This window comes from Pipistrellus hanaki, assembly GCF_964339955.1.
Source record: "Pipistrellus hanaki genome assembly, chromosome: 2".
In the NCBI taxonomy this organism is placed as follows: Eukaryota; Metazoa; Chordata; class Mammalia; order Chiroptera; family Vespertilionidae; genus Pipistrellus; species Pipistrellus hanaki.
Genome location: NC_140504.1, coordinates 55,583,498 through 55,597,853, shown reverse-complemented (window position 1 = coordinate 55,597,853; position 14,356 = coordinate 55,583,498). Strand labels below are relative to the sequence as shown.

Sequence of the window (14,356 nt, the reverse complement as noted above, 5' to 3'; positions counted from 1 at the left end):
TGACTGGGTTCTCCCTCTCCCTTTCTGTTTCCTGGAACAGTGTGTTTAAAACGGGACTGGGAGAATGTCTCTGTAAAACTGTCTTGCAGGGTAGAGTTATGAATAGATTTAGTATTGTTTACATTCCTTTATGTTACAGTCTTACTTTTTTTTCCTTTCTTGACTATGTTTCAGCAAGCTATATTTTTATAGGACAGTGTCCTATAAAAATATAGAACAGTGTCCATTTTCTAGGAAAATGTCTGTACTTTTAACTTTTGGGTGGATATAAAATATGCTCCTTGATGGTTAAAAGTTCTGCTGTATTTATATCCTCTTATTTCCTCTACATTGTTTACTTGTGACTTTCCCTTCCCCCCCCCCCCTTACTCCATCTTATCAAAGGTAGTGCCTAATTTATTATTCTTTTCAGAGAACTAGCTCTTGGTATTTATTGTGTTTGGCAGGTACTATTCTAGGCAATAGAGTGAACAAAATGGATATAAAAGTGTATGCCTTCTCTGAAAGTTTATTCTAATATGGGGAAATCAATATGCAAAAAAAAGTTTAATAATGAACAAATACAGTATATGGTATATTGGAAGGTGATGATTGTAATAAAAATGAATAGATCAAGATAAGGAAAGCTGAGGGAACTGGGGTGAGGAGTATAAGCAGGTGGCAATTTAAACAGAGTGGTTAGAAGAGAAGATGGCAAGCAAAGATTTGAAGGAGGAGGAAGAATTAGCCGTGTGGGGAGAGACACTCCACACCAGAGAATAGCCAGGGCAAAGACCTAGAGTGGGAACCTGTCCAGGGGGAAGACCCAGGGTAAAGCAACGGTCAGGCCAGCTAAGGGCTCCTAGAGGGGTTGGTTAGATCCGCGGTCAGCAAACTGGGCTTGAGAGCCACATGCGGCTCTTTGGCCCCTTGAGTGTGGCTCTTCCACAAAATACCATGGCCTGGGGGGGGGGGGGGGTGTCTATTTTGAAGAAGTGGCGTTAGAAGAAGTTTAAGTTTAAAAAATTTGGCTCTCAAAAGAAATTTCAATCATTGTATTGTTGATATTTGGCTCTGTTGACTAATGAGTTTGCTAACCACTGTTAGACCATTTAGGGCTTTCAGTCTTTGTTAGAACGCGGGGCTTTATTCTAAGCCTCTATGACTTGGAGGCTTTTGCACAGAGATGGGATATGATTTGACTCACTTTTTTGGCTGTTGGGTTGCAACTACACTAAAGGGAGCCATGAGTGAGAGCAGGAAAAGCAGTTATAGGCCTGGGAGAGAGCAATGTATGACAGTCTCTCCTTTATCTGTGGTTTTGCTCTCTGATGTTTGTTCCCTGCCCTCAGTTGTTATCAGAAAATATTGAATGGAAAATTCCATAAATAAACAATTCATAGGTTTATAATACACTTGTTTTGAGTCTCTCACTTCATCTTATCACAGAGACGTGGTGCTATCTCACACCTTCACAAGAAAAAGTGAAGGTGTGAGATGGCACCTATATACATAAAAGCCAAGCGACCAGAACAATAGGAACAATGGGTCACTATGATGCATGCTGTGGCAGCCAACCATCCTGATTGGGGCCCCGATTGGCCCCCCAACCCCGATCGGGGGCAGAGCCAGCTGGCCAACTGCCTGCTGGGGAGCGCCACCCCCCTACTGGCCTGACCTGATCGGCCCCCATTGTCCATGCACGAATTCGTGCACCAGGCCTCTAGTAGGACAATAAGATATTTTGAGAGAGAGAGAGAACTTTTATTGCAGTATATTGTCATAATTATTCGATGTTATTTAGTTATTGCTGTTTATCTTTTACTGTGCCTAATTTATAAATTAAACTTTATCATAGGTATGTATGCATAGGAAAAAACATAGTACCGGTATATAGTGGGTTTGGTACTGTCAGTAGTTTCATGCATATACTGTGGGTCTTGGGAGTAATTTCCCGTGGATAAGGGGACCACTGTAGGAAGTGAGAATGGTTTAATTCTGAGTATCTTGTTCTGAGGGGAGAGCCATTTGTAGTTTTAATTCTTGTTCTGTGGGTGTGAAAGAAAGGGATGAGCAGAGATGTCTCCAGGAAGTTTGGCCTGAGCAACTGTGTTGCTAGCCATGCTATTTATATTTCAATGGTTTCTTTAATTTCAATGATTTCCTTTATAGTTCGTTCCCTATATTTTATTTGGAGTTTCTGCATAGTTTTTCTTCAACTTTCTTAATTATAACATTAATTTACCTAACCTATTTATTTCCCTTCATTTACCTACTATTTGTATCTATTTGAGATTATGCTTATCCCCCACTATGGTTTTAGCTCTTTACTCAAGTTTTTATATGTATTGGTTCTATTGTCATTTAGATTTTAGTAAACTCTAGTCTCTACTGTGATTATCCTTTAACCCAAAGGGGGTTTTTAAATATTCAATTGCATTTTTAAAATAATTTATTTAGCTAATGTCTGGATAATATTGATTCTTTGATGTTTGTGTGCCTTGCTTTGTGATGTACAGTGCTCCTTTAAAAGGACTCTCAATTTTTTGGTGGAAGATTTCCTTATACCAGTGGTTGGCAAACTCATTAGTCAACAGAGCCAAATATCAACAGTACAAGATTGAAATTTATTTTATTTTATTTATTTTTAAAAATTTTTTAATATATATATTTTATTGATTTTTTACAGAGAGGAAGGGAGAGAGATAGAGAGCTAGAAACGTCGATGAGAGAGAAACATCGACCAGCTGCCTCTTGCACACCCCCTACCGGGGATGTGCCTGCAACCAATGTACATGCCCTTGACCAGAATCGAACCTGGGACCTTTCAGTCCGCAGACCGACGCTCTACCGCTGAGCCAAACCAGCTTCGGCTGAAATTTATTTTGAGAGCCAAATTTTTTAAACTTAAATTTCTTCTAACACCACTTCTTCAAAATAGACTCCCCCAGGCCGTGGTATTTTGTGGAAGAGCCACACTCAAGGAGCCAAAGAATTGTATGTGGCTCTCAAGCCGCAGTTTGCAGCCCACAGCCCTAGACCAATAGAGCAAATTTACTCATTTATGATGTCCAAGTCTCATGCTCAACCAGAGCTCTTTCACTTTTTTTGTTGAAAAGCCAGAGGCTGGCCCTAGCCAGTTGGCTCAGTAGATAGAGCCTTGGCCTGTAGATTGAAGGGTCTCAGGTTTGATTCCTGGTCAAGGGCACATGCCCCGGTTACAGGCTGGATCCCCAGCGGCAGCCGATCAATGATTCTCTCTCATCATTGATATTTCTCTCTCTTTCCCTCTCTCTTCCTTTCTGAAATCAATAATATATATATTAAAAAGCCAGAGGCTGGGAAAGGCAGAGTTGTCTTAGTGATAGGCATCTTTCTCTTCCATGTCCTTCTGGAGCTCAAGTTGTAGGCTGAGAAGTGTGGGGGCTTCATGCCAGGGTATCCAGGAAGAGGACTTGGTGAAGAGGTGGTGAAAATGCCGGTGTATCTCAGTACTCTCTAAATATGGGGTTCCCACCATCTGCTCATGGGGCCACAACTCACTGCTCTCAGATCCACATGCTCCTTGTATATGTGCTCCCTGGTGAACTGAAGGCAGATAACTATTCCAGGAAACTAAAATTGCTGTCTTCTTCATGAAGGGACCTGCACAAACCGAAGTCTGCAGTCTGGACCTCTCTAATTCTGTAAATGGCTTTGTCCCATGGCAGTAATGCGAGGCAGCCACTAACAGTGCCATGACTGGGGCCGTGTAGCCTGGGTCAGTGTGTGCTTGTGGTGCTGCTGCTGCTGCTGCTGGTCCCTCCCTGCAAACCAGGCTGGGAGCCAGGTGCCACGCCTCTTTGCCACAGAAGCAAACATGGGGTGCAATGTTGGGTATTGAAGAGGGGCCAGATTTTCATCTCCCTGGAAAGGAGGAATTTCGTGCTGCCTTTTTCAGTTCGGTATTTTTAAAGGCCCTTCAATGACCTTGACCATAAAATATCCCATTTGAACGTATCTATTGTGAGGTGCTGTAGACTGGGTACGGCTTGTGACAGGTTTGCTCTGACCTCTGGCTAGGTGGCCATGGGCCAGGCACAGAGGCTCCAGATTGCTCATTAGGATGATAATGATGGGGCTGGACTGGGGTTCAGTCCAGAGTGAGCTTCATCCCAGCCCAACTGCTTATCTTGTTGCCTGGGTTTTTTAATTAATTAATTAATTATTTTTATAAATCTGTGTCACTTTGCTAGAGCTCCTGTAACAACATGCCATAGACTGGATGGCTTAAACAACAAAAGCTTATTGACACCTAGTTCTGGAGGCTGGAAGTCCAAGGTCAAGGCTGTGGTAGGGTTGGTTTGTCCTGGGGGCTGTGAGGGAAGGATCTCTTCTTGGTCTCTCTCCTTGGCTTGTAAATGACCATCTGCTCCTTGTGTCTTCTCATCATCGTTCTTCTGTGTCTGTGTCCAGATTTCTCTTCTTATAAGAATGCCAGTCATATTGGACTAGGGCCCATTCTAATGGCCTGTTTTAATGTGATTACCTCTGTAAAGACCCTATCTCCGAATGCAGTCACATTCTGAGGTAACCGGAAGTTAGGACTCCAATGTATGGATTTATAGGGAGACTCAGTTTAGCTCACAACAGTATCCATTTCACCATGGCCTTTAATCTCCTATTGCTGAGTAATATTCATATTCATCTCTGACATTTTTCTTCAGATGTTAAATATTCACAGATTTGTATTTCAGGAATTATGCAGGTTTTAATAAACGTATCTGATTAAATAACACTAGAGGCCGATGCACAAAATTTGTGCACAAAGAGGGTGGGGGGTCCTTCAGCCCAGCCTGCACCCTCTCGCAGTCTGGGAGCCCTTGGGGGATGTCTGACTGCTGGCTTAGGCTTATCACCAGACATCCCTCTCGCAATCCACGACCCCTCGCTCCTAACTGCCCACCTATTTGCTTCTAACCACTTTCCTGCTTGCTCCTTACTGTCCGCCTGCTCACTTCTTAACGCTTGGCTCTCAGCTCTTTACCTACTGCCCACCTGCTTGCTCCTTACTGCTTGGCTTGCCACTCCTTAGCACAGCTGTGGCGGTGGGAGAGGCTCCTGCCACCACTGCTGCACTCTCCAGCCACGAGCCTGGCTTCTGGCTTAGTGGCGCTCCTGCTGTGGAAGCGCACTGACCACCAGGGGGCAGCTCCTGTGTTGAGCATCTGCCCCATGATGATCAGTGCGCCATCAGCAACTGGTCCTTCCAGGCATTCCAGTTGTTCTGCCTTAACGGTCACTGGGCTTTTATATATATATATATATATATAAAATATGTAATTTAATATGTATATTATACATATGAATCTAGCTGATTTAAAATGTTTATAAGCCCCTGTTTCTTTTTTTTTTTTTTGTAATTTTATTAATATAAGATCATCCTCTAGGGCTCATCTGCTAGCTTTTTAAACAAATTTCAAAGGCAATTTTAGTTCATTTAATACCACACACTCCTACAACATTAGCCCCTTTACAAAATAGACAAAGGAAAAATGGCTTCAAAACTGTTGTCTTAGAAATGTTACTACAATTAAGGTTGGTTCTGTATTAACTTCTATAATCAATCAGTGTGTCTTAGATTGCCACACACATTTTGATTGTGACATGCAAAATGAATCTTGCTTTTGCATGCAGATTTATCCATAGTCCCAAAACAAAAAGGTGAAATAAACATTACATTTTGCTGAAAACAACAACAGAAAACCCTTCACAGTTAGTGGATATTGGAAAAGGAAAGAGGATAAAAGATTAAGGCACCCAGATTCTCAGCCCACCAATATATGAATAATTTAACAGCATTCAGCACCTATGAATGATAAGACAAATTTTCAAAGTGGAAAGATGTTCTTAAAGAGATTGATTTAAATCATTAGTAACCATCAGACTCCTCTGTATGACATCAATGTAATTTAACTTAATTTCCCTTACCAATTTAAAAGTTTTCAGAATGTATTCCAAGGTAATATTTCACTTCAAACTCATTATACATGCACTAATACATATTGTGTGTGTGTGTGTGTGTGTGTGTGTGTGTGTGTATATATATATATATATATATATATATATATATTATATGTGTCATTTTAAATATCTTTGGTAATTAAAATAGAATAGCCATGTTGAAATTAAAAGTTTAGACAAACTATCACTGGCTTTAATATATTAGTGACTAAGAAAAGGTAGCTGAAAGCTTTCGATATGAATGAACCTGACAAAAACATGTCAAGGCATGTTTAAGAAATTTGTCTGTGTTACCTAACCTTTCTATTTTGTGCAGTGAACCCATGAGAAAAGAGTATTTTTCAACAAAGTAGTATGCCTAGTGTTTTGAAATGAAAAACAATAACTTAAAACCTCTCACTTTGGTAAAAGCAGAACATCAGTTCAAAATTACACAGATGCTGAAATGAAAGACAAGTGGAATGGGTAAGTTAACCCCATCAGTATTAAAAGCATTGGGAGAAAAAATGTCATCAGAAAAAGAGGTTATGAATAAAAATAGAATGTATATTTCAAAATATAATTACAATCTGTAATTCTATAAAAATTGCTAGAATTCAAACATCTTTTTAATATATTTCTGGTGAAATCAAAGTCAAAATATAATACTTGGGATTTCTTCTTCTCCAAAGATGAAATTAAACTAATCAAGTAATTTGGTCTCTAAAATACTCTGCAAATTCCAATTCACAAGAAATATACATGATTAACAATAAAAGTTTATATGAAAGAAAAGTTACAATTCCAGTCTTTGCTATCTCAGGAAGGTACTTTCCATGTACCACATCCATATAACAGAAATGGCAGTTTCTGAGAACACGATCTGCATTTTATTTACATTTTAAGACCAACTTTAATCTCAAAAAATCACCTATCAGTTCACCTATTTCCTTTTTGCTAATTTCACTTAAACTGAAATGCATGGTTTGTCCAACAAAGACAGTGAACAAATATTTACCATGTCTGTTACATGTAACACACAGAAACAGCTTTTAACAGAAATTCATTGACCTTCCCCATGACATTTTTTTAAAAAAAATATATTTTATTGATTTTGTACAGAGAGGAAGGGAGAGAGATAGAAAGCTAGAAACATCGATGAGAGAGAGTCATCGATCAGCTGCCTCTTGCACACCCCCTACTGGGGATATGCCCGCAACCAAGGTATATGCCCTTGACCGGAATCGAACCCGGGTCCTTCAGTCCCCAAGCCGACGCTCTATCCATTGAGCCAAACCGGTCCCGGCCCTATGACATTTTTTTTTTTTTTTTTACTATAAATACAGACATCCAAACAATTCTGAACATATTTTTGATATATTGGTAGTCAGCACCCACACCACTTAAAAATTAAAACAATTTGAGACAAAATTAATTGTATCTTTTACTTTAGACAATTTAAATTGAAGCTCTTTCACTAAACAAGATGGATAAAGCATGCCATTTCTCTATTTCTTGAGATTTTTACTTTTTAGTAAAAATCACCATACTTTCATTTTGTAAACCTGAGTTCTACTTTAAATACTCCAGCCTTATGTTTAAATGACAATGCCTTAAAAAATTGTGTTGCATTTTTTCTCCTGTTACCTGAAAACATAGTGTGTTTATGACCAGGTTTTAAGACATATCCTAAGATATCAGTTAGGTAATAATTGTATTTATTTTTTATTTGAATTATAAAGGAAAGTTTATTTAGAAAGTTACAGACCTAGTACAAGTGAGCCAGCTGGGCTGTGCGGGCTCAGGAAACAAGTTACAAAGGCAAAAGAAGGGCCCCAGGAGCTTAGGAGAGGGAAAGGCAAAGGCAAGAAAGAAAGAAAGAAAGAAAGGAAGGAAGGAAGGAAGGAAGGAAGGAAGGAAGGAAGGAAGGAAGGAAGGAAGGAAGGAAGGAAGGAAGGAAGGAAGGAAGGAAGGAAGAAAGAAAGAAAGAAAGAAAGAAAGAAAGAAAGAAAGAAAGAAAGAAAGAAAGAAAGAAGGGGGGGGGGGGGGGAGGGGAGAGGAAGGAGGGAGAAAAGGGGGAGGGAAAGGCGCGAGCGAGCTCCCAAGAGGCAGCGCGCACCAGAAATAATTTTCTTTAAATTAACCCATGTTTTCACTTAAATTGATGTACTTTAACAGAAAATTTTATATTGCTACCATAAATTGACAAGCAGTACCACTATAAATTGATAGTAACCACAGGAATAATGCCAATAAAAATTGTATTGAAAATTTTGTCTAATAAAATAATTAAAATTAAAATAGACATATCTTATATAATAAAGAGCTACTATGCAAATGATCATCATGCCCTTGTGCCCTCATGCTGGGGCCAGGGTATCTGAGGCTGTGCGCATCCCCCTCCTCCCGCCCAGTGGTGCTTGATGGGGGACCAGAGGCTGTGCCCCCACCCCCCTCCGGCCCTGCAGGGCTTGACAGGGGTGGGGCCAGCCAGGTCTGGGTCTCACTGGATTTTGAGGCGCATGTGGGTGGGTGGGGACTTGATTCTGGGTCCCATGGCACTCCCCATACTCTGACAGGAGGGAGATTTTCATATACATTTTACTAATTTTTTCCATCTCTGACATTTCTATTATAGAGAAGGGGCAAATAGCAATATTAAAATATTTCCTCTAATTCCCTTTTAATGTGCATGAATTTCATGCACAGGGCCACTAGTATTAAGTATATTCTTACAAATGCCCAGGTCATGTTTACCAGTTGGCATTCTTTTACTTGATGAGTGGGTATTTTGCATTGTGACATTTAATCAAGACATTAACATGAGTAGAAGACTGTTGATTTAAGACAATTTTGAGACCCACTAAAATTAATTGTTGTATTTTGTCCTTCTGATTGCTGTGGAAGCCTCTTTGGACATCATTAGACATCTTAGTTCTTGAAGTACAACTTTAATGCTATATGAATTTTGCCATTTTGCTAATACTGATAGGCTTGCACCTGCGGTTTCACTGGAATTATTTATTCCATTCATATTAATTTTGATTACAAATCTAACTGATGGAGGAGCTTAGGTCCACATTCTACTTTCAGGCTACATATTTTGTTTTCATAATTTGTTGTTAGTGGCCCAATAGTCATGCCTGTTCACCTTGTAAGTGAACATATCTTCATCATCTTCAAGGCCCCAGCTAACCATACCATCACCTACTCCTTTTTGTCCTTCTTCACGTGCTTCCAATGAGCGAAAATTATGAGGAACTTTAACTCCTGTGGAGACCACCATCGTCTTCTGTACCCATGTTTCTTCCTTCCTTTCTAGAACTTCTTTCTGTCCTCCCAACAACAGATGACCTCACCTTGCATTGGTCTTGTTTTGTTTTGTTTTCCCTCCAGGAGATACTCCTCCTACCGAACAGCCAAAGTGCACTGACTTCCAGAATGCCAACCCCTTCCGAGGCACCAATCTCAAAGTCCAGTTCCTCCTCTTCACCCCTTCGGATCCTCACTGTGGGAACCTTGTTGAAGAAAGTAGTGACCTCCAAAACTCTGGATTCAATGTCACTCTGGGAACCAAACTAATAATCCATGGATTCAGGTGAGAGCTAACCAATCAATAGGATTGCCTGTGCTAAGCGCTAGAAGGTGATCATGGGAAGGTAGTGGGAAGTAAGGGGAGGAATGAGTTGGCTCATTGTCACCTGTCCCATCCCTTATCTCCTGCTGTCTGTAAAGGAGTCGCATGTCAACATGAACACGCTATGTTGTTTATTCCTGTTGGTTATATACTACGTTATTCCTCCCTCAGTCCTTGTCTACACATGCTCGAACAATAAATATGTGTGATCTTGGACAAATCACTCCAGCCCATGGATCCTTGGTTTCCATAAGAAAGAAAATGGAAGTTTGTAGAGATGATTTCAGGGGCCTTTCCTCCTTGCAGTGTGGTTGGTTGTATGATTCATCTCAGCCAATGAAGTCATGGGCTTTTCACAATCACTCAGGGGTAGTGGCCTGGTGTTGTTTTTTAAATACAGAGTTTTCTTTCTTTTTTCCTTCCTTCCTTCCTTCCTTCCTTCCTTTCTTCCTTCCTTCCTTCCTTCCTTCCTCCCCCTCCCCCTCCTCCTCTTCCTCCTCCTCCTCCTCCTCCTCCTCCTCCTCTTCCTCTTCCTCCTTCTTCTTTTCACTTCTTCCCGGGTTTTATGACCTAGGAAACTTCCACTTATGGGTGCTACTTCTGTCCCACCCAGAGGCTAGCTTTTTTTTTTTTTTGCTAGGGGAGAGACTGGAAATGTGCCAGTCTCTCCCCTAGCAAATCCTACATTTAGCCACTATTCAAGGCTGGGTGTATGCCCTCAACCTGGCGATAGCTAGTAGAGCTGGGAAGCTCATCAGGCTCCACTCTGTGTGTACTCCTAGGTCCCCCAAAGCCACTTCCCTTACAAATGCCAGTCTGTGCTCCTCTGTCCCATGAGCATGCTCTGACTGTTCCTGTGCTGTGACAGGCCACTGAAAAAACTTCTTTCCTGATCCCAATCACTTGGGAAGAAAGTATTCTGAAATTTTAAAAACCATTCTTCTTCTTCTTTTTCTTCTTCTTCTTTTTTTTTTTTCCCCTTTTTCCTAGAAAGGTGCTATTATACTGCAAGTTCCGGAATGATATGGGCTGTATTTGATTTATTTATTTATTTATTTATTTATTTATTTATTTATTTTAATTTTTACAAAGCACTACCTAGCTTGTTTGTTGAAAAAATAAATAAGTGAATGAAAATGAAAGCATCCTCAAGAAAGTACCTATTTTCTAGAATGAGAATTAAGATTGCAAATCTTAACTCTAATGTACAAATCTATCCTTTTTTTCCCACGAATCACACAAGTAAGGCCAGTGCACATGGCTTGTGTAGTTGATACTTTGCACAGAGGGCTGGGGCTGGGGCTGGGGGCTGGGGGCTGGGGGTTAGGGGGCTGAAATGCAGCCTGAGTTCTGAGCCTAGCATGGAGCTGCAGCTACCCGGACAAGAGGCACCCTATCATAACTTACACAAAGGCTTCCTACATGCAGGCAGAAGCCCTCGTCACTTTGGGGCTCTGTCCTCCCTGTGCTCAAATTGCTGTGACTTACTGCCCTTGTATCCCCCTTCCCTAGACTTGAACTTTTTTTTCTGGGTTTATTCTGTTAACAGAGGTTCCCAGGACAATGGATATCAATTTGGCAGATAACTGTTCTATCTTTTCTTGGCCTCGTGACTAGGGCTTTAGGAACAAAGCCCTCCTGGATTGAGAAGCTCATCAGGACCCTTCTCAGAGCAGCAGACGCTAACGTGATTGCCGTGGATTGGGTGTCCGGCTCCACGGGTGTCTACTACTCAGCCGTGGAAAATGTGATTAAGCTGGGACTCAAGATCTCCAGTTTCCTCAGTAAACTCCTGGTGGGTTAGCAGGAGCGAAGCAATACATGAGGAGGAGATTTAGGGTGGAAGCAGAGCCTCCCACAGGGCTTCTCAGTCCCGCCCCCCACCTCCTCCTCTGTATTCCAGGCCCCTGCATGTCAGGTAGAGAGAGCCAGTGGCCAGCTTCAGTCATCTCTCAGAGGGAGAATGTGCTAATGACTAACACTGGGCACCAAAGGGAAAGTAAGGGGATTACCCCTGGAGCTCTCAGCAAGAGGGCAGGGGCTTACCAGAATGAGGATTCTGCCCTTCCCAACCCTCTCACCCCCTGACTTAAGCATGTGAAGCACCTGTATCATGCATGCCCAGGGCCCTCTGCTGCTAAAGCCTTAGGGGAAAGTGCAGCCTTGTGAGGCCAGGCGGCTGCTGAGGCCCAAATTCAATCCACTGTAAATGTCTGTTGTAGGTGCTGGGTGTGTCGGAGTCCTCCATTCACATCATTGGTGTGAGCCTGGGGGCCCACGTTGGGGGCCTGGTGGGGCATTTCTACAAAGGCCAGTTGGGATTGATCACAGGTAACATTCTTCCCTGCCCATCCTCCCAGGTTTAGAGAAAAGTAGAAAGAATGCCCTGAAAATATCTTTGTTGAGGCAAGCAAATGGAAGCGTTAAACCTTGTGGTGTTATGATAAATAAAATTTATTTATTGGGACACTTTTGCATAAAGTGATACTGTGTTATTGCATGAGCTCTAATGTCAGTGTAAAAGGCCATGAAGTTCTTGCTAAGCTCTACATCTGTGATGCAAAAATATAATAAACTAGAGGCCTGGTGCACAAAATTTATGCACTCAGTGTGTGTGTGTGGGGGGGGGGCAGGAGGTGGTCCCTCAGCCCAGCCTGTGCCCTCTTGTAGTCTGGGATCACTCGGGGGATGTCTGACTGATGGCTTAGGCCCATGGGGAGTGAGCCTAAGCCGTCAGTCAGACATCCTTAGCGCTGTGGTGGAGGCAGGAGAGGCTCCTGCTGCCACCGTATCTGCGCATGTCATTGCTACTAGTTGTTCTGCCATTCGATCGATTTGCATATTAGCTTTTTATTATATAGGATGGAGCCACTTTAAAATGGAGTCAGAGCTGTCATCCCAGAAAAACTGCCTTGCACATCTTATGCCTAAAACCTTTGGAATGTTAAAAGAGGGCAAAATAATCTTTGGACTGGGCCTTAAGCAACATTGTGTCCCAAAGAACTGTTTGCAAGGATAATAGGAAAGTACCGTAGGTATTATGACTATCAGCTGATGACTACCGGACTGAATTAAAAACACTGTTTAGGATGAGTGTTGTTTTGTTAGTTTATCTGCATCAATAGAAATGCCTTCCTTCCATTGACGTAATGGTTCCTCTTCCCTTTCTCATAACTATCCATTTCTTTGTGTCCTAATCAGAACATTATTTAGGTTTCTTCCTGAATCAGTGATTCTGAATAGCTACTCTTTTACTTATTTATTTTTTAAAAAAATAATTTTAATTTTATTTATTTATTTTTTTGCTACTCTTTTTTTTTTTTTTTTTTTTTTAAATATATCAAATGAATGCTTGTTGCCTCTTACTTTGAAAGATATTTCATTTTTAGGTTAATAGCTCATATCTTCTTAGCCCACTATGGAAATCACCTTTACATAGTATTCTAAATACTTGCAAAAGTACAGTATGATATATGCTTCAGGAACTACTCTTAATCAATTAGGGGTTTGTGTGGAAATTACCATCTAACAACTCTGAGTCATGTTCTACAAACCTCTCAGAGGAGCCTCAGTGGGATGAGACCTACTTGCCCAAAGTGATACTCCCTTCATTAAGAATGTCCTTCCTCCTTGAACTCCATTTTCCACTCCCTCACTAGCTTTCTGTGGTCTCCCAAATAAGCCAGTTGTGTTTTTAAAATTTTTATTGCTGAGAGTATTACGGGTGTCCCCCCAGTTTCCTCCCCCATTGCCCTCTCCACCTGGCTTCTGCTCCACCCAAGGCCTTCACCACCCTATTGTCTGTGTCCATGGGTTATGTATATATGCATATAAACTCTTAGGTTAATCTCTTCCCACCCCTTCTCCCTCCTTCCCTCTGAGATTCTTTAGCCTGTTCCACATTTTCATGCCTCTGGTTCTATTTTATTCATCAGTTTGTTTTGTTCATTAGATTCTTTGTTTGTTCATTTTAATTTTCAGATTCAACTGTTAGTAGATATATATTTATTGTCATTTTATCGTTCATATTTCCTCCTCCTCCTCTTTCTCCTCCTTCTCCTCCCCCTCCTCATCATCACCCCCTCCTCCTCTAGAAGACCCTTTTTTTTCTGATTTTTTTTATTAAATTATTATCTGTGTACATATTTTAACATTGCTCCTCCCCCCCCCCTCTATAGAAGACCCTTTAATATTTCATGTACTACTAGTTTGGTGGTGATGAACTCCTTTAACTTTTTCTGGTCTGTGGAGCTCTTTATTTGATTTTCATTTCTAAGTGATAGCTTTGCTGGCTAGAGTAATCTTTGTTGTAGGTCCTTGCTTTTCATTATTTTGAATATTTATTGCCACTCTTTCTGATTTGCAATGTTTCTGTTGAGAAATCAGCTGACAGTCGTATGGGCATTCTCTTGTAGGTAAATAACTGCTTTTCTTTTGCTGCTTTTAAGAGTCTCTTTTTGTCTTTAATATTTGGCATTTTAATTATGATATGTCTTGGTGTGGGCCTCTTTGGGTTCCTCTTGTTTTGAACTCTCTGCGCTTCCTGGACTTGTAAGTCTATTTCTTTCACCAGGTAGGGGAATTTTTCTTTAATTATTTCTTCAAATAGGTTTTCATTTCTTGCTCCTTCTCTTCTCCTTCTGGCACCCCCATATCCCAGAAGCTTCTTACACTATCTTCATATTTTTTGGTTCTTTTGTTCCTTTTGCTCTTCTGATTGGTTGTTTTTTGCTTCCTCATATTTCAAATTCTTGATTT

At 41.0% G+C, this 14,356-nt stretch overlaps 2 protein-coding genes and 1 long non-coding RNA gene across 5 annotated transcripts in view; 2 read left to right on the top strand and 1 right to left on the bottom strand.

Moving 5' to 3' along the window:
* ADPRH (ADP-ribosylarginine hydrolase) overlaps positions 1 to 14,356 on the top strand; it is a 433,494-nt gene that overhangs the window by 356,842 nt on the left and 62,296 nt on the right. The gene's annotated exons all lie outside the window — the stretch shown is intronic.
* Positions 1 to 14,356, bottom strand: part of LOC311616427 — a 152,575-nt gene that overhangs the window by 96,312 nt on the left and 41,907 nt on the right. The gene's annotated exons all lie outside the window — the stretch shown is intronic.
* Positions 1 to 14,356, top strand: part of PLA1A (phospholipase A1 member A) — a 48,664-nt gene that overhangs the window by 7,665 nt on the left and 26,643 nt on the right. For all 3 annotated transcript variants that reach the window (XM_084871673.1, XM_084871674.1, XM_084871675.1), the window contains exons 2-4: positions 9,358 to 9,559; positions 11,216 to 11,393; positions 11,821 to 11,929. In XM_084871673.1, the coding sequence (XP_084727799.1) occupies positions 9,358 to 9,559; positions 11,216 to 11,393; positions 11,821 to 11,929 (489 nt within the window). The remainder of the gene's footprint in view (positions 1 to 9,357; positions 9,560 to 11,215; positions 11,394 to 11,820; positions 11,930 to 14,356) is intronic.